Source organism: Penicillium diatomitis (assembly GCF_028827545.1).
Source record: "Penicillium diatomitis strain IBT 30728 chromosome Unknown utg000006l_segment0_segment0, whole genome shotgun sequence".
NCBI classification, from domain to species: Eukaryota; Fungi; Ascomycota; class Eurotiomycetes; order Eurotiales; family Aspergillaceae; genus Penicillium; species Penicillium diatomitis.
The window spans coordinates 284621-302867 of NW_026623178.1; the positions used below are offsets into that span (position 1 = coordinate 284621).

General features: G+C 50.7%; 7 protein-coding genes across 7 annotated transcripts; 3 read left to right on the top strand and 4 right to left on the bottom strand.

Moving 5' to 3' along the window:
* Positions 1 to 777: 777 nt before the first annotated feature.
* On the bottom strand, positions 778 to 1341 carry N7539_005772 (HD domain-containing protein; the record flags this gene model as incomplete). The annotated part of the gene is made up of 1 exon (XM_056935374.1): positions 778 to 1341. One exon carries the CDS (start codon positions 1339 to 1341, stop codon positions 778 to 780), a length of 564 nt encoding a protein of 187 aa, XP_056789246.1.
* Positions 1342 to 2699: 1358 nt separating this feature from the next.
* Positions 2700 to 3469, bottom strand: N7539_005773 (uncharacterized protein; the record flags this gene model as incomplete). Its single annotated transcript, XM_056935375.1, has 3 exons — positions 2700 to 2854; positions 2926 to 3246; positions 3349 to 3469. 3 exons carry the CDS (start codon positions 3467 to 3469, stop codon positions 2700 to 2702), a joined length of 597 nt encoding a protein of 198 aa, XP_056789247.1.
* Positions 3470 to 5531: 2062 nt separating this feature from the next.
* Positions 5532 to 8855, top strand: mph1 (3'-5' DNA helicase; the record flags this gene model as incomplete). Its single annotated transcript, XM_056935376.1, has 1 exon — positions 5532 to 8855. One exon carries the CDS (start codon positions 5532 to 5534, stop codon positions 8853 to 8855), a length of 3324 nt encoding a protein of 1107 aa, XP_056789248.1.
* Positions 8856 to 9151: 296 nt separating this feature from the next.
* cap2 (F-actin-capping protein subunit beta) lies at positions 9152 to 10344 on the top strand (the record flags this gene model as incomplete). Its single annotated transcript, XM_056935377.1, has 5 exons — positions 9152 to 9180; positions 9340 to 9719; positions 9827 to 10096; positions 10170 to 10205; positions 10271 to 10344. 5 exons carry the CDS (start codon positions 9152 to 9154, stop codon positions 10342 to 10344), a joined length of 789 nt encoding a protein of 262 aa, XP_056789249.1.
* Positions 10345 to 10663: 319 nt separating this feature from the next.
* N7539_005776 (mediator of RNA polymerase II transcription subunit 11) lies at positions 10664 to 11580 on the bottom strand (the record flags this gene model as incomplete). Its single annotated transcript, XM_056935378.1, has 3 exons — positions 10664 to 11125; positions 11192 to 11410; positions 11479 to 11580. 3 exons carry the CDS (start codon positions 11578 to 11580, stop codon positions 10664 to 10666), a joined length of 783 nt encoding a protein of 260 aa, XP_056789250.1.
* A 40-nt stretch (positions 11581 to 11620) lies between these two features.
* On the top strand, positions 11621 to 15053 carry N7539_005777 (putative transcription initiation factor TFIID subunit; the record flags this gene model as incomplete). The annotated part of the gene is made up of 4 exons (XM_056935379.1): positions 11621 to 11800; positions 12815 to 13057; positions 13129 to 13940; positions 14006 to 15053. The coding sequence occupies 4 exons, from the start codon at positions 11621 to 11623 to the stop codon at positions 15051 to 15053; spliced, it is 2283 nt and encodes a 760-aa protein (XP_056789251.1).
* Positions 15054 to 15586: 533 nt separating this feature from the next.
* On the bottom strand, positions 15587 to 17210 carry ppe1 (putative ribosomal protein/carboxylic ester hydrolase (Ppe1); the record flags this gene model as incomplete). The annotated part of the gene is made up of 5 exons (XM_056935380.1): positions 15587 to 15792; positions 15874 to 16127; positions 16199 to 16301; positions 16377 to 16912; positions 17020 to 17210. The coding sequence occupies 5 exons, from the start codon at positions 17208 to 17210 to the stop codon at positions 15587 to 15589; spliced, it is 1290 nt and encodes a 429-aa protein (XP_056789252.1).
* Positions 17211 to 18247: the final 1037 nt, after the last annotated feature.

Below are 18247 nucleotides of genomic sequence, written 5' to 3' on the forward strand. Positions count from 1 at the left end.
CCCTTGATGGGTTTCCATCATCTACGAAATCGCATGACAGGCCAAGATATGCGTGTTGATGGCTACTGTTCTGATTCATTGGCTTTGTTTTGTCCTCTTCCGCCCTTTTTGTCTGCATTGGCGGATGCACGCTCTTGCTCCCTACACACTGAAATACCCCCAAATCTGTACCTACTGTAACTTCTCTTCTCTTTGGATTTTCACCTCCTCTTCCTCCTCTTGGGAGGGATTTGCCTCGCGGGCAAACATGCTCTAGACTGAAGGATGCAATCATTTCCTTCCTTTCCATTTGGCGTCACACGGTTCTCTCGTTCACTCAGACTAGCCGTGGCGGCCCTCAGTCTGTCTCTCTTCTTCCGGTTTTCGTGTCTACCCTCGTCAGAATGCTGAGCCAATTGTCCCTTTCTTGTTTGTCTCCGGACATTGGGCCTTTTTGCAGTCCCTGGCGGTTCACCTCGAATGCTGAAAGTCCACACCAGAATACCAGTAAAGGGGCTACAACACCCCAACTCAATCAACATAGAAACTTTTGTCTTTGTGTCAGCTTTCCTATCAATCATGCCTTTGGCGGTCTATCGGTAGCCATGTCACCACTATAAGTTGGAAGGCGACCTTGTTGACCCGATCTATCATATCCATCAAGCCGCCGCAACACTCATCTCCTCCTCCCACCAGCCCCGAAAGACCTTCAATCTCTCGGTACGAGTCCTCGCCATCGCGCGCCCTGTCTCCGTCTTCATCATTCCGTCCAACCTCTCCAACTTATCCACGAAATGCTCAATACAATTCCCCATCTCCCACCCATTCTCCCCCGCAAACTTCTTCCCCTGCGCCCCCCAAAAACGTAAACGTCCGTCCGATCCCAATGGCCCCAATCGCGTCCAGCCGATCCGCATCCTGCACCACCGCCAACTCCGGATACCCTTCCTCCTCAATCAGTCGTCTCACCACCGCCGGATCCTTGCACTCCGTCGTATACGAAACATGCGAAACCACCATCTGTACTTTGGCCGCCAGCTCCGCGGGCGCACCATGCTTGAGCAGAGCTACTTGCACCATTGTCTTGGGATCGATGTTCTCGTGCGAGTGTGGGTCCGCCAATTGAGGCAGATATTTTCGATCACCGATGTCGTGCAGGAGAGCGGCAAGCTTGATGACGGCTGCGTCGAGGGGACGTGGGGAGTGGCGCTTTTGTTCGGCTTCGAGGATGGTGTTGGCGAGGGTGGCGACGCGGTGGACGTGAGCTGGGTTGTGGGAGGGGTCGTGGCCGGCCATGCAGGTGTTGACGAAGGTGAGCATGGAGTGGTAGAGGGTTTGGAACTGGGTGCTGGATACGTCCATTTTGGATGATTTTGACTTTTTTTTCCTTTCAACTTCTTGACTGGAAGAGGCGTGATCCAGTTGCGTGGTGGTGTTGTGTGCGTTTCTTGAATATTGACTCTTTGATCAAGAAGAGGATGAGGGGACTGGAATCGGTGAGATACCGTAGGTAGATGGAACGCGTCGGAGAGTGATCGCGCTCGCGTCAGAGTCCAGATGAGGCTTAATTGCTGTTGATAAGGTTCTGGAGCCTTGGATCCATCGAGCGATAAGAACCTCACCACCTCCCTAAACTGGGTAGCCGGTCCACATTGGAAGCTGTTCCAGTTGGTAAGGTGGTAGTCACGTACTACCTTATACTGTTCCAGCAGGACGATATCGTTTAGTTGGACTAGCTAAGTACCTACTACATGATCACTTTGATCTCAAATAGTACTAGGGAGGCAGATGAATATACGCGGTATACTCCAGCTGTTCCATCAAGGAAAGGAGGTTTGTCAAGTGCAACATTGAGTCCACTTGATGGATATATCATATGGGTGGTCTCCCGTGTGGGGTAGGTCGGCAGTCGGTACCTTACTTATCCGACACCTGGGAAAAAATAGATACATTCACAATAAGAATGGGACACCTTAGCTTAACCACTGTATCTTGTAATATCCCACCTTACCGACCATGTGCGAAATATTTCCCGGGGCAAGACTTCGATCCTTGAAATGTGCCTGACTGCTGTTGATGTTATTCATCCCCGGGCACTGAGTAGTTATATGTAAGGTTTATAAGATGGGTACGCTTTCAGAACTCCCTTGGTAGTGGTGGATCTAAGCGGAGGTGGGCGAGTCAGTAGTACCGATATTCCAAGGGGTCTGTCTGTTCAGACTCGTTGGAGAGTATACGCTCTCAAGCCTGATATGATCGAAGTATATCATACCTGGATTTCCCATCAAAGTGCAGTGGAGTAAATCAATTAAGCTACTAGGTCTTTGAAGTGCCGGGCCTAGAAATGGCTTTGGACTGCATAGCTTACTATCATTGTTGAGAGTATTCATTGTATGGCCCGACCATGAGGATTTAAATTGTTCGAGGTCGACCCGATCTCTTGTCGCGAAGAAGTATTTCTTATCGAAATGGAACCGCAAAGTCATCACCAAAGCGAGAATTTGGCAATCAATGTTTCGCATTTTCATTGGCACAAGGCTCGCTGGATGGTACCAACTAAATATGGTTGTAACAAATAAATCTACAAGGAAATTTCATGTGGTGATACAAATGCAACGTAAGGGTCGAAGGTTTCACCATCGGTGACACCACAGTGAACCTAACATGCTCGACTCTTAGCCTGCAGCTGGTTCATCAGAAGGAATCAGTCCATCACCGGCCTAGAGGACGAAGGCAGCCAGAGCCAGACCAAGAAGGCCAGCGCCGGAAGCACCGCCCTTGATAGGGCCAGCGGCACCCCCGGTCTGGGTGATGACGGTGGAAGTGGACGTAGCAGAGCTGCTGGTTGCAGTGGCTTGCTGGAAGCCTGTGACAACTTGGAAATGGAATTAGTCAGATCACAGGCCCAAGGAGCACAGAAGATAGGGGATGGAGGGTGGTTCATACCCGTGTAGCCAGAGCCAGAGCTGACATCACTGGTGGACTCGCCAGTAGTCATGGCATTGGAGACAGAGTTGCTATTATTGTTGTTGTTGGAGTTGGAAGAGCCAGGGCTAGCGGCGGTTGGAGCAGCAGCAACATAGGTCGTGGCCAAGAAGTGCGAGCTATAGCATCGCTGCTCACAGTCTGCATACTTCTGGGTGTCGGCGGGCGAGCCGGTGCCCTGAGGACAAGCAGCAACGCAGTTATTGGTGTCGTTAGCTTGGTTGTCGCTGGGGCAGGGCACGTGGTAGCACTGGGCAATACAGCACACATCGTTTGCGTTGCCTAGAGAATTGTAGTCAGTATCGGTAACTTGCGCAAGTCCCCAGCTTGTTTCGGGATGGATCTTTTGTTCTCCAGTCAACCCTGCATCTGAATTTCACTTACACTTCTTAGCACACAGGGCCTCGGCAGTCATGGTAACGGTTGGGGCCATAGCAGTCGTGGTGGTGTCCACTGCGGCAGCCAGGGCCAGCAGGGCGGAAAAGGCAACCATGGTCATCTTCATTTTGTTGGAGGATGGAGAACAAGTTTGGAGAATCAACGGTAGTGACTGAATTGATGAAGCGATGGGAAAAAGAAAGCAGCTGGCGAGGCAGGTAAAGAATGTGGTGGTGGGAGGAGGAGGAGTGAGAAGTGGAAGTCATGAGGGGGAGAGAAGGGCAAGTTAAATACGTGAGACCAAAGGTTGAGACCCCGGCGAGGACAGCCTGCAGCGTCAGATCAGAAAGCAAACAACAATGAAGAGTGACAGAGGATCACGAGGGGATGTGCAAGGGCCCCGGTATGTTAGGGATGGGCTGCCACTGCACCACCTCTGACGCCTGGGCCTTTCTTTCTTTGTCATTGAAGGCACCTTGTTCCCATTTGATTCCAGATGTTATAAGTTCTCAGGGATTCAATTTGACTCGAAAAAACAGTATGATACTACCATACCTTTATGCCCATGCTCTTCAAACGGGTGACAGAGAAATGGTACCTTTTGGTTATCATGATTTCAGGTTTCCACTTTGAAGAAGGAAAGACACCACGCAATACGCACATCCCATAGTCCACTGCGGACTGATTGCGCGTAGGAGTAGTTGCCTATTGTCCACCCAAGACCTAGAAAGAGGTTGTGTGAAATGTGCGAATTCGACGATTTCACCAAGCTGTTCAATATAGTGTCCGTGAACCCTGGGGTCTGCAGGACGCGGAGTACCTTGCTTCTTCAACGACATGGGCATACTACTCTTCACTTCAATTCTGGCCGGGCACCTCGGGTACCTGAACGAACTCATTCGAGTCATGTTGCCTTCAAGAGTTACAATTTGCATTGTCGCCTTGCGGGGAGCTACTGAAGATGCTAGCTAATAAGGTTGAGAAATCCACAGTGCAGCTGACCTCGGCCGCTGCGTACTTGATGCAGTAATGGATCACGCAGATCCGGGGTAGTAAACAAAGTCCTCTTCCAGGCACTCCCTTGAATTGCGACTCGCAGATGCTCCGGCTTCGAATTATCCTAGTGAGCAACAACTAGGCCTATGTATGATCGGTGCAACACATGAAATCAATTCCCTGGCTCAGGTGTATTTCGCCTTCTCGTGTGCAGAAAATGAGCACAGGTCAATTAAATGCTCCCTTCTTCGCGCGCCCTCACCGCAAGGGGTCCGCAATCAAGGGGTCGAAGTTTTGTCAATGCAATTTTATTTCCAACTGCCTACTTTGGACAATTGCTTTCCGCCAGGTCTTGCGGGTGGTTTGGATTGACCGTAGGGTTGACACATCCCCAATGTCCGGCGAATCGAGACACGGTCAAGCTGGATATATGGAGTCGGCACATGGAGTCGTATGGTTAGTTCGATTCTTTGAACTTCCACACCATAAACAAGCAAGAGCTCTACGCTAATATTTGCACGTCAAATGCAATGGACAGGCTCGAGCTGCCTGGAGGGCCTTCTCCAAAATCCGAGTACCGGTCAAGAGTTGACGATGTACATGGCCCCGAAAGCCGTCGAATAAAGGTGCCAGCGATATCCCCGGAATTGACGGCGAGTCAACAACCTTTCAAATCAACCAAAAAAAAGATTCTGAGCCATGTGCTACTTTCGCCTGCGATGAGACGACCACCCATGGACACTGGAGGTACTAGGAAGGTATTTCCAGGGTTAGGAGTCAAGTGACTCTATAATTAGAAGATCATAGACAGAATGGAAGCTCCACACGTGAAAATCTGGCCTGCAAGACGCGAAGTCTTGAAGGCAGATCGGGCACATCTAAAGGCCGATGGGATTGCTCGTCAATGGAGGAGCGAGAGAGGCCAGTCAACACGGCTTGATCAGCGAACACAAGACGTGAAACTACAGTAGACAGTAGACAGTAGACAGGAGAAGTAGACGGTACCTAGTTACACGTAATGTTACTAGACAGTGTCACTGTTGTGATGTGGAGAACTCGATCGCAGACCTCCACAGCCCATGACAACTCAAAGTGCATTAAAGGTCACATGACCACGCGACGACCGTGACGCGCCCAGTTGTTCATGCAGACTCTCAGCCCGGAACAGCGCCGAGCAGCGCTCGCTCGCCACCATGTCTAGATTCGGGTTTGAACTAGCCTCTTCAGACGATGACTTCGTGGTCCCCGATTCTCCAAACGGGGAGTCGCCTCGTCGTCCGGCGAAACGACGTCGTGTGCAGTCATCCTTAGGCGGCACAGGTGGTGGCGGCGATGTCGCGTCCGAAACAGACCAGTTTTCGGACTTTGATGACGGTTTCTCGGACGAGCAAAGCTTGTCCGAAGACCATGAGCGGGAAGCGCGTTCAAAGTCACGAAGCTTTGTTCCGAAACAGAGCAATATTCAAGAGAACATCTTCGTCACGCAGCTCACCCAGCCCGACTCAAGTCCGGAACGAATTCGCGGGCCCCGCTGGCAGAAACCCACATCAAAGTCAATACCTGCTGTGATGAAGCCCGTGATATCGAAGAATGGTCCCCATCAACGGAATCGGCAAACCGAAGAGTCTAATGATGACGAGGAAGAAGCTCTCAGAGAGGCCCTGGCTGCATCACTAGACGCATTCGAGGAAGAGCAATCCATGCGACAAGTCATGGAACAAACAGTGCCTAGATCTGATCATCACGCGTCTACTGAGTCACTTGCTCCGATGGATGTATCATTTGAGCTAGAGGACATTCCCGAGGATGCTTTCGATTCTTCACCGTGCTTATCGCCAGTCTCACGGCCCGTTCCGCCCCCTACATTTCCATCGAGTTTCAATCGACCAGTCAATCGACCTCAGTATATGCGGCAGATGACTCTATACGGGATGACCGCTCAAAGCCAACAGTCAGCTCCGCAAGAGAAGGATTGGGCGCCCCCAGACAAAGAAGAGCGTCCGACACACCACAAATTAAACAACGAGGATCTGAGTACGTGGTGGTTCCCCACAAATATAGGGACCATTCGAGACTACCAATTCAATATTGCCCAGAAAGGCTTGTTTCATAACTTGTTGGTGGCCTTACCGACGGGTCTAGGGAAAACGTTTATCGCAGCGACGGTCATGCTCAACTGGTATCGGTGGACAAGGGACGCGCAGATGGTGTTCGTCGCACCGACCAAGCCCCTCGTGTCACAGCAAGTAGCTGCCTGCCTGGAAATTGCCGGTATTCCACGATCAGATACGACTATGCTTACTGGCGGCGCTGCACCGGGTCTTCGAGCCAAAGAGTGGCAATCTAAGCGCGTTTTCTTCATGACGCCACAGACCCTAATCAATGACTTGAAGACTGGAATTGCAGATCCAAAAAGGATCGTGCTCTTAGTCGTCGACGAGGCACACCGAGCCACTGGAGGATACGCTTATGTGGAAGTTGTTAAGTTTCTTCGACGCTTCAATCAGAGCTTCCGCGTGCTGGCGTTGACCGCCACCCCTGGATCTACTGTCGAGTCTGTACAGGCTGTAATTGATGGTTTGGACATATCCCGTGTTGAAATACGTACAGAACACTCACTGGACATTCGCGATTATGTGCATAGCCGTGACGTCGAGATTGAGACCTTCGAAAACTCAGACGAAATGTTGTTTTGCATGGACTTGCTGTCTACCACCCTTCGACCACTCGTTAGCCAACTACGGACAATGAATGCATACTGGGGAAACGACCCGATGGGTTTAACAGCTTTCGGCCTCACCAAAGCCAGACAGCAGTGGATGGCATCCGACGCAGGCCGCAATGCAAATTTTGGCTTGAAAGGCAAGGTGAATGCCATTTTTACCGTCCTTGCCAGCTTAGCTCATGCTATCGACTTGTTGAAGTACCACGGGATCGTCCCATTCTACAGACACATATTGCATTTCAAATCCAATACGGACGGGCAGAAGGGAGGTAAATGGCAGAAACAGGTTGTACAGGACGAGAGCTTCAAGAAGCTTGTCAGTCACCTTGAACCCTGGACCAAAAATCCCGAATTCATTGGACATCCGAAATTGGAATATCTCAAATCTGTGATCTTAAATCATTTCATGGATGCCGGAGAAGGGAAGGAGAATATCGACGGCAATACTGGCCGTGCCACGAGAGTCATGATCTTTGTGCACTTTCGAGACAGTGCTGAAGAAGTCACCCGAGTACTTCAGAGATATGCGCCCATGATCCGACCTCACGTCTTCGTGGGACAAAGCTCAGCCAAAGGCTCTGAAGGCATGGATCAGAAGACTCAGTTGTCCATCATTGAAAAGTTCAAAGGAGGCACTTACAACACCATTGTTGCTACCTCGATTGGCGAGGAGGGTTTGGATATTGGCGAAGTCGACCTCATTGTTTGCTACGACTCGTCAGCCTCTCCAATTCGCATGTTGCAGCGCATGGGTCGAACCGGTCGAAAGAGAGCCGGCAAAATCACATTGCTGCTCATGAAGGGAAAGGAAGAAGATAATTACACAAAGGCAAAGGACAACTACGAGAAGATGCAGCAGATGATTGCCAGTGGTAGCAGGTTTACCTTTCACGACGATAGATCTGCCAGAATTCTTCCTCCGGGGATTCGTCCTGTTGCCGACAAGCGACGCATCGAGATTCCCCAAGAAAACTCCCAGACAGAGCTACCAGAACCCAAACGCAAGGGTAAGGTGCCCAAGAGACCACCAAAGAAATTCCACATGCCGGATGATGTGGAAACAGGGTTCACACGTGCCACAACACTTGAAGAGAGCTTTGCAAAGACAAGCAAGAAAAGATTGACGCCGCAGAAGCGACCTCGAACCCCAACGCCAGAGCCTGTCACTATCCCACCGCTGGAGGACGTTCTTCTCTCCGATAGCCAACAGCAGGAACTGGAACATCTATATCAGAACATCGGGGATACTTCACCGCAATTCATCCACCATCCACGAACAGATGCTTTCCCCCGACTGCAGCTCGTTGAGAGACCGACGAAACTGGTATCCCACAGCTCATTGACCCAACGCATGATCAAGACGCTGCAAAAGATGGATCAATCTGGCCATGATTGTGAGGATCGATACAAACAAATTATCGCACAAGAATCCGAAAGAGTGGCCAAAATTTCCCGGCGATCGTCAGTGAGTGCGGTGTCAAAGCTACCCCGCGGTAGCCCATCTACTGAAGCCTCACGACACGCGGACTCGCTGCGTGCTGCGAATATTGGCTTTAATCACGACGACATTTCTGCGCTGATGTCGCCCGAGGTCTCCGATGCAGAGCCTCACTTCCTACAGCTCCCTTCAAACGACGCTGAGAGAGGCTTTGACGAAGACGATTCTGACTCTAGTTTACCTGATGCAAGCACATTGTTTGGATCGCGATCCAAGGACAGCTCAGAAGACATTCAAGATCTGCCTCAGAAACGAAGGAAAAGACTTGCGATTTTCTCCGATACTGACGATTAGCTGGAAATTACTGGACACGGGCACGTCTCGGTTGTGGGAGAGACTGCTGGGACATATGTACATACTCAGATTAGAGAGTCGTGAATGACAGTACACTAATTTCGGTACACCTGCGCTCGTCAACCGTTGGATGGACGACGAGATACCCGTCGTCAGAGGAGCCTCGGTGGGTAACGGTGTGAATAAGACGCTAGCTCCACGCGGGCCCGCAGAAACATCCACGCACCTCCACCCGTCAACAACGCCCGACTGTTGACCAACTTCAAGACCACAAAAGCGCAACAACCCCCTACACCATGGCCGACGCTCAATTTGACAGTGCACTGTAAGTTAGCTGTTTCGCCTCCAATCCGGTCATGTCGAATCGGCTCTCTAGCCGTAGGGAATAGTGTTTAGTTGGGTCAATGCCACTCCTATTCCCCTCATGACCCCGCCTCGACCGCACGTACTGCCCGCGAGATGAAGCTGACCACACTCGTTGCAGCGATCTGCTTCGGCGACTCAACCCGCGCGATACCAAGGCAAACCTTCAAGCAATCACGAGCATTGTTCCAGACTTGACTGAAGATCTCCTCTCCTCCGTTGACCAGCCCCTGGAGATCCGCCGCTGCCCGCAGACCGGGCGCGACTATCTGCTTTGCGACTACAACCGCGATGGTGACAGCTACCGCTCGCCATGGAGCAACGAGTTCGATCCCCCTCTTGAGGATGGTACCGTGCCCAGTGAACGTGTGCGCAAGCTCGAGGTAGCTGCGAACGAGGCGTTCGACGTTTACAGGGAGCTCTACTATGAGGGCGGTGTCGGCAGTGTTTATTTCTGGGACTTGGACGATGGCTTTGCAGGTGTCATCTTGTTGAAGAAGGGTATGATCATAGAGTTGAAAATCTTGTTTCAGCGGTCAAGCTTGGGGAACTACAATGACTTCCCGGGCCAAAGCAGTGCTGGTGACTGACACATTTCTCTCGTTCAGGTGTGACCGCCGGCTCCCAGAGTTCCGGTGAATGGGACAGTATTCACGTCTTCGAGGCAACTGACCGCGCTCGTATGTCTCACTATAAGTTGACCAGCACTGTGATTCTCCATCTGGCAAATGAGACCGAGGCTCTAGGCCAGATGGATTTGAGCGGTAATATGACCCGTCAGGTTGAGGCCGATCTACCGGTCGAGTCGGACGCTAGTCACATTGCCAACGTCGGGAGATTGGTGGAGGACATGGAGTTGAAGATGCGGAATCTTTTGCGTACGTTATTCACCCATGTGACCAACCTGATATGCGAAAAGTGCGAGAACTAATCACTATCGTTACACAACAGAGGAGGTCTACTTCGGCAAGGCGAAAGATGTTGTCGGTGAGCTTCGAAGTGGGTATTTTCTGTCATCTTGCTCCGTAATTTATCTCTGACATTTGCTCCAGGCCTTGGCTCTCTTTCGGAGAGCAACCGCGATCGTGCTACACAACTCGAGATGATCAGGGGCATGCAGAAGTGACCGTGTTCAAATCATTCAGTCTAAGCAGGCAGATTAGGTGATGAAGACTCTGGCAGTCCATCAGTATCGCACTTGGATAGTTCTTGCATCAAAGCCTCGGCGACAGTGCCGTTTGGAATATCAAGCTTTAAATTTTCAAAATTCTGTAAAATGTGGATGAGAAGCCAGCGCCAATCGAGTCCATCTTTCATTGCGTGGCTTTGTGAAAATTTGTAGCCGGGGTATCAAAAAGGAAAGAAAATGCAAAATTTCAAAACCATAAGAAAAAAAGAGATTCATCCATGGCGCCCGCCCAAGTTGTCAACCTCCATACCCCAACTCAATCAACTTGCATTTCAGTAGACGCAACACTATTATTCGGGGCGAGTTCTCCGCTAGGGGTGCCGGCCAGGCGTTCGACGAAATCTCTTGCCTCAAACCACAGCTCGGCCTCTTTGTCCATCCCCACGGTATCCTTTCGGCTGTTCAGCCAGCTGACATCCAAAGGATTTGCGGCTCCAGATCCAGCTCCAATTGACCCAGCGGATCCGACACCAGCGCCGCTAGGGTCGCCGGGCTTGCCAGCCAGTCCTTGACCAAGAGATTCTTCCTCAAGAGCGTAGATTTGGCGACGTAGGCGAACATCGACAGATGAGACAAGAGCAAAGTATTTGGCCACAGCTTCTTTGAATTGACGCTTGTGGGCTTCGAGAGACCCGGTCATCGAATTGTCATGGTCAGGTTGGTTATTTGTCAGGGCCTGTATAGCGAGCCCAGCCGACTGGATCACTTGAGCAATGTCCTATATGACTATGTGTGAGTACCCAATGAATATTGAAAGCCCGAAAGGTGTTTTTGCAGGTATTACCTTGTCGATTTCGTTGAGTTGGCGGATGCGATCCGCGGAGGTGAATATCTTGTCTGTTGATTGTGATGCTACGGCCATGATGAGCAGCACCGACAGAGGCTTGTGCAGCTTGGAGAATGAAAATTCTTTTGCGCGTGCCTGCTGAACTGTCTGCACTTGTCGGATGGGTGCGTAGCTTGTTTCAACACAAAACAATTTGCGGGGAGATGAAGCACTCCGCTAGAGTAAACAGTCATGTCACGTGACTAGGCGGATGCGGGGAGCGCGTTCTGCCGATGGAAGCGCACCGCCGCTCGCCTCATATCAAACTCACATTTGAACCTCACGCATGCAACGTTAGTCGCACCAGCTCTCCCAGACTCGGCCCTCTCGACCATTCGAAGCATCATTCAACTTGGTCCTGAGAGATCTTCTGTCGGCATAGTCGATATGTCTGCGCCAGGAGGCGCCCCCAGCCCTGCGCCTCGTGGTGGTAGCATGGGGCCTGGACCCGGCAACATGGCCATGTCTTCGCAGCCAATGTCGGGAACACCTGGGCATTCAGCACCTCCCTCAGGGCCTCCGCCGCCGCAGAGTGGTGCTATGTCGCAGCAAAACCTGAACCAGATTGTAGGTTTCACTTTTCATACTTCCTCGTTTTGCCTTTTCCTCGATGTTCCGACCGTCGGCCAATGGAAGGATGGCCAAACGCCATAGCGACTCAGGCTTCGAATCGACCAGGCCTGGATATTTGGTCCAATCTTGCAAACATTGGAGTTCGTGACTTTAGAATGATCAATCCGCTCTCATTTTCTGGAGTCTTCCGTACAACGAGGAGCAAACGAAATGCGATCACCTTGAATCGAGGCACCTGTTCCGGGAAATCTTCTCTCTTTCAATAACCCATGTGACATCGAAACAATATTTTTCAGTCTCTCCAAGAAGGGTTTGAGGCGTGAATCTCGTCTTTTGACCTTGAGAAACTCATCAGCGGCGTCTCTTCCCTCGCGAACTATCTCTGGTCCTCGCACCAACCGCCTCAGACATACCTTTCAGCTCACTGTTTCTCTCAATTTGACTTGAGTCATGGGTTATCAAGGAAGAAGACGCAAGTACCACAAGGAGAGTGATAGTGATGAGGAGTATCATCCTCCGAGACGGCGCACCCTTAAGATCTCAACTCCGAAGCTTCGAAATGAGAGCCCTGACACCCGGGCCTCAGGAGAGAGCCGAGCGCAGGCTCCCGAACAGCGTGCGCCTCGGATCAAGCTTGTGGTACATGGCAAAGCCATCATTCCGCGCCATAGCGAGTACAATGAGACCCCCGACAAACCTGCTGAGCCCCAAGTGAACAAGCGCAATACCCTGGGAAATGCCAATGTCCCGTTGTTCCTGCCACCCACATCCTCACGGACTGCGCCGCACCCCCCACCTGTGATGCCCCAAACATCACGACCAATCCAACCGCCATCACGACTATTCCTGCAGCCACCACGACCAATCTCACGCCCGACAATGTTTGACCCATCCCTATTCGAACGCCGGCGGCTCCCTGGACAGGACGAAGTCCGTTCTTTTTGCTGTCACTTGCTGCTACCATTTAAATTTTTCCATTTTCAATACTAACACATTTTCTGTCTTTAGGTTATCGACTATCTGGCTAAGAAAGGTTACAGCCGCACTGAGGCTATGCTTCGAATGGAGTCAGCAAATCAAGAAATCGACGGCCGACCTCTCCCTCCATTGGGAGAAGATGCTCGCCCAAAGTTTAGAAAGGGATTCGGTATGTTGTCCTTTGACATCCCATTCGGGTTTTATGGCTGTGCTGATCAAAACATTGTAGAGCTACTCAAGGCCTGGGTTGAGGAGAACCTGGATCTTTACAAGGTACTGTTTTTTGTCAACTCTCGAGCCGCGCAGAGATTCGCTATGAGAATATTTGCTAAAGAAACGTCTAGCCCGAGCTTCGTCGCGTGTTGTGGCCGTTATTCGTGTATTCGTTCCTTAACATGATCATCGCATTCTATCCTCAAGATGCCAAACAGTTCTTCGATGCCAACAAGAACATGTTCCTCCCAGAGCACACTGACGACGTTCGCAAATTGGAACCTATCAGTCTACCCGAACATGTACAGGCAAATGACACTGCTAAACTCTACCGCACAAACAAGTATCGCGTCGTCCTCAGCAACCCGGCCTACACGAATTTACTGCAATTCTTGGAAAGCAAGGAGAAAGAGGGCGGCTCGGTCATGAATGCGATCTTGAGCAGTTACTGTACTGTCAAGACTATGGATCGTGCAGCCGATGATCGTTTCAGTTTTGCAACTATGCTACGTCAAATTGGAGCGGATCCGTTCCCTTCTGAAGATGAAGGTATCCCTGGCCACCATCCTGGCTCTGCCTACACAGGAGACAACCCCGCCATGGCTGGAACGTTGCCAAGACTGCGACTTGGTAAAATGCCGATGGAACAGGAAATGGAAGAAGATGTGCGGGCCGAATTGGCGGAGCAGGATGCAAAGGAACCGCCAGCTGCGGGCCGTAACACCCTTGTCCAGGAGTTCGAACAGATGATCAAGAAAGAGGAGGATGAAGAAGCGCCAACCCGCGCCGACATTCCATTCCCTCCATCAACCGCACGCGATGTTGCTATTGAATGCATGAAGGTCCGAGAACATAGAGATCGGTTCAAGATCGAGGGTCGCACGGGTGGTGTTGGACCAGGAGTAAGCGTGTGCATGTTTACTTTCCACAACACCTTTGACGGGTATGGCACTCGGACCTCTTCTTCCCGCTTACATTACTCGCTTCGTGTCTGCTGACCTATCTTAGCATCAATTGTATGGACTTCTCCGATGACAACATGCTCGTTGCCGCTGGCTTTGCCCAGTCGTACATCCGAGTTTGGAGTCTTGACGGCAAGAACATCGAGGCCGCTTATCCAGATCTGGATGATCTGCCTCCGGCCAACTCTCGACGACTGATTGGTCATTCTGGTCCAGTTTATGCGGTTGCTTTTCCGCCCTGTGCAACCAAGGATGAGAATGTTTCCAGCGAAGACTACGTACCCACCAATGCTCGCTTCCTCCTTTCCTCTTCTGCGGACAAAACAATTCGTTTGTGGTCTCTAGACACCTGGGAGTGTCTTGTGGTGTACAAGGGCCACGATCGTCCTGTTTGGGACGTGCGATGGGGCCCGTTCGGTCATTACTTTGTCTCTGGTGGATCGGAACGCACAGCCCGGCTATGGCTGACTGATCACATTCGCCAACAGCGAATTTTCGTTGGCCATGATCAGGATGTTGATTGCGTCTGCTTCCATCCAAATTCCGCCTATGTCTTCACTGCCAGCTCTGACAAGACGGTCCGTATGTGGGCAATCACAACTGGAAATGCTGTCCGCATGTTCACCGGCCACACCGGCAATGTGACTGCCATGGAATGCAGCCGCGATGGAAAGCTTCTTGCATCGGCAGACGACGCTGGCTCTATTTTTATCTGGGATCTCGCTCCCGGTCGACTACTGAAGCGTATGCGAGGCCACGGTAAAGGTGGGATCTGGTCCCTCAGCTGGAATGTCGAATCCACCGTGCTTGTCTCCGGAGGTGCCGACGGCACTGTGCGTATCTGGGATGCAGTCGGTTCTCAGGACTCTGCAAGTCAGGGACGCGTGATCGGCGAGGGTGGCACTGGTGCCAAGCTTGATGCCAGCAATGCCCCCGCGAGTGCTGCTGCAACGAACAAGAAGAAAAAGAAGGGCAAGGATGTCGTTGTCACGCCCGATCAAATCAGCGCCTTCCCTACCAAGAAAAGTCCGGTGTACAAGGTCAAGTTTACAAACATGAACTTGGTCATTGCTGGCGGCGCTTTTCTTCCCTAGACATAGTGAGCACCCATCCACCGTTGCGTTTGGGGCTTGACTTTGGATTTCGTTCTTATATCTATTGGTGTCTTTCGGTGCGAATACCCCCGGTGCCCTGCACATCACCGCCTTTCTACGGATATTCTACGTTTTCTTTTCTGCATGAGGTATACAGCCATGGATCACTTGCGCGCTGGCGGCGTTTTCTCGAGGGGGTTTTCACAGTCATTCTGAGGAGTCTTGGTATGGAGGCGGCGTGCTCAAAAGGGGACCAAAAAGTTCTGCCTCTCCGCGAGGTAGAATGAGTCTCGACAAGTGTCATGGGATTGGCCCATTGTGCACATATGAGGCCTCAAATAATACAAGTAATTATTTCAGCAACTGTCCAAAATAGATACCTGCTTCGTCACACCATACTTGTAGGATCGTACTACAACGAAATGCTCATATTCCTCCTAGTAGCTTGCTTGGTGCTGAGGTGAGGTAACAAAGGATATTGTTCCACATTGTGGATATATCATATGTATTTCGCATCGTTCCACTCAAGCCGTTCATGGTTTCGTTCCAGTCTTGTCCAAGGAACCGGCGCCTTTCTTCATCGCAGCCGCGGCTTGAAGATCACCGACTTTGGGTGGAAGGACCAACGCGCTGCGGTCATTTCTCCTATAGAAGTCCGCCAGCACCTGGGCAGTCTTGGCCGGCTGGTCTTCTTGAATGAAGTGACCTGCTTCGGGAAATACCTGCAGCTGATATTTGCCTGATGACAGGACATGGTCAATATCATCATTCTACCACTCGTTTGGTGTAGACGGAGATTGAGGTTCGTGAGGATATTTACCTTGCATTTGACCGATCATCAACTCCTTGTCAAGTCTGTCTGTTCCAGCGAGGAGCAATAGCTTTCCGCCTCGAGAATCCAAGAATTTACGACTCAGCCCGATGAACCAGTTCTCCCAGAAGGGCTTCGTGGCTGAGAGGTTTGTGCGCCAGACCCACGGACGGGAGGGATCGGCTGGGTCACTTTCCTCGTAAATGAGCGAGGGTACAGATGCTTGAGCGGAAGTGCTATTTCGGATTGTGCGTGAACGAGTACTAAGAGGTGAAGGCTTAGCGAGGTGATGTTCGACAAATGCAGAGATGTCTTGAGGGATTGTTTAACTTACTGCCATTCGATACCTGAAGCTAGGGAAGTGAATCGGGTCGGTCGTGTAGAAAGGTAGGTCTCCATGCTTTGAAGAGCATCCATTGCGGATCCTGTAAGGCTTGCTGAGATCAACAGGACACCAGGTAACTCGGGGTGGATGACCTCAAAGGATCAGAGATGATGGAAGACCAGCATACCTTCCACGACATCAAGTACTGCATATGCCAGTAGCTTGGGTCCCAAGGCTCCCTTCTTGGCTACATCCGTGATGACCGCGCCGCCCAGACTGTGACCAACCAAGACAATATCTGGTAGTGCCTTCCATCCCATCTTTGTCTGTGTCTCCTGGACCACGAAGACCAGATCACGACTGAGAGTATCCAAGCTCAGATCTAGTTCAATCTGACTTTCAACTTCAGCCTGTGCGGCAGCCGCCGTTGAGGGATGCTCTTGATTCAAGACCTGAGTGATGGGACTTGTCACTGTCTGGCCATGGCTTCGTGCGTCAAGTGACAAAATGCCTGCATTAGGAAGAATTCTACGTAAAGCCTCGGCACAAGCTGCGAAGGACAGGCCAGATGATCCTGCACCGTGATGCATGACAAATAACGGACCTGACCCGGATGGCGGTGTCAAATAGGCATGGTGTACAATCCGCATGCCATGCACCTCTTCAGGCAGGAAAAGTTCCTGGCTGAAATATTCGGGCCAAGTATGTGCCTGCATTGGCTGACTGTATGTTGAATGAAGAGTCAGCGAAATAGTAAAGTAAATACAAGGAAAGCTGTACATGCATATCGATGTGTAAGCAAGGAAGACCTTACTGAAGTAATGACCTACCTAGCACTTCTGCGCGCAAAAAGGTTTCTCGTAGGCGAGGGCATCAATGTGCCGGTTGACGAGACTGAAGAGGCAGACGAAGCATCATCCTCGGTATTCTCTTCCGGGATTTTCATTGGATTGTACATGGGGGCTTCTGCCGGAAGCTTGGCCAGTTTGGCCTTTGCAAAGGACTTTTGCAGCTCACTCATCCGCGTTGTGAAAGAGGTTATTGCTGGAGAGGTCAGATCGAGATAGTGTTGTTCGATTCTGCTTAACGATCTGATCCTGTCACCGGTATTGCTCACAGCTAGTGGACGGTCGACAGTGGGGGGATTATCGAGGTCGATGCACAGCTCGACTGGTCTTCAGAAGCTGACGTTTCAATCTCGACTCTATGAGCCTACTTCCTCAGACAGGGTCTGAAAAGTAGAGCCTGGCAAAATTGTGCTTATGATAATTCGTGTGTTTGCTGCCAATGGTATCGTGTTGTTGATCAATGCTAAATGCACTTTTACCTCCAACAGCCGTTGATGTGGCTTATTCTGCTAACTTACTTACCTCCGAGAGGTGTAGCCCCCGCAGTCGCCTCCGACGAATCACATGCTCTTTCTCCGGTCTCCGCCGCTCGAAGTTTGTGTTGCCTCAACTTTAAGGCATAATGCTGGTCGATGTATAAGTGTCACGTGCGTGGTTCAAGGATTTTACTTCTTCAGGCCATACTACAAGAGCGATGATACAAGTATGCCGTAGTGCAAGTTAGTCTAAAATGTGTGCAACTGTGCATCAGTCAGAGCAGTAGTGTACGGTCAGAGACCCAAAAGCAAAAGTCTAGACACTGAAATTAGGAGAGTGAAATACAGAATACTGTTTGTAGTTATGTACTGTGTAAGTGTGTAGCTGTAGCATGTAACTAGTACATAGTACATACTACGTAGTACATAAGGAACATTATACAGACTAGAGTATATGCCAACATACCACTACACGATTGATCTGGGATAGAAACTATTATTATGTTGCTTCGGTCATTAAATAGGTCAAAGTTATCACTAGACCTCACCGTCTTACCGGTCGGATTCATTGTCCAATATACCTTCGCCTTCCTGAATACATATCAGGGCCTTCTCTTGTATCGTGGCGCGAAATATAGACGAAATATCCAGCAAGGCTCATTAACATATGACAATACTTGAAGGATAGATAGAACAGAGATTGATAGAGCGGGTCTCAGCGGAGCTTCCAGGAA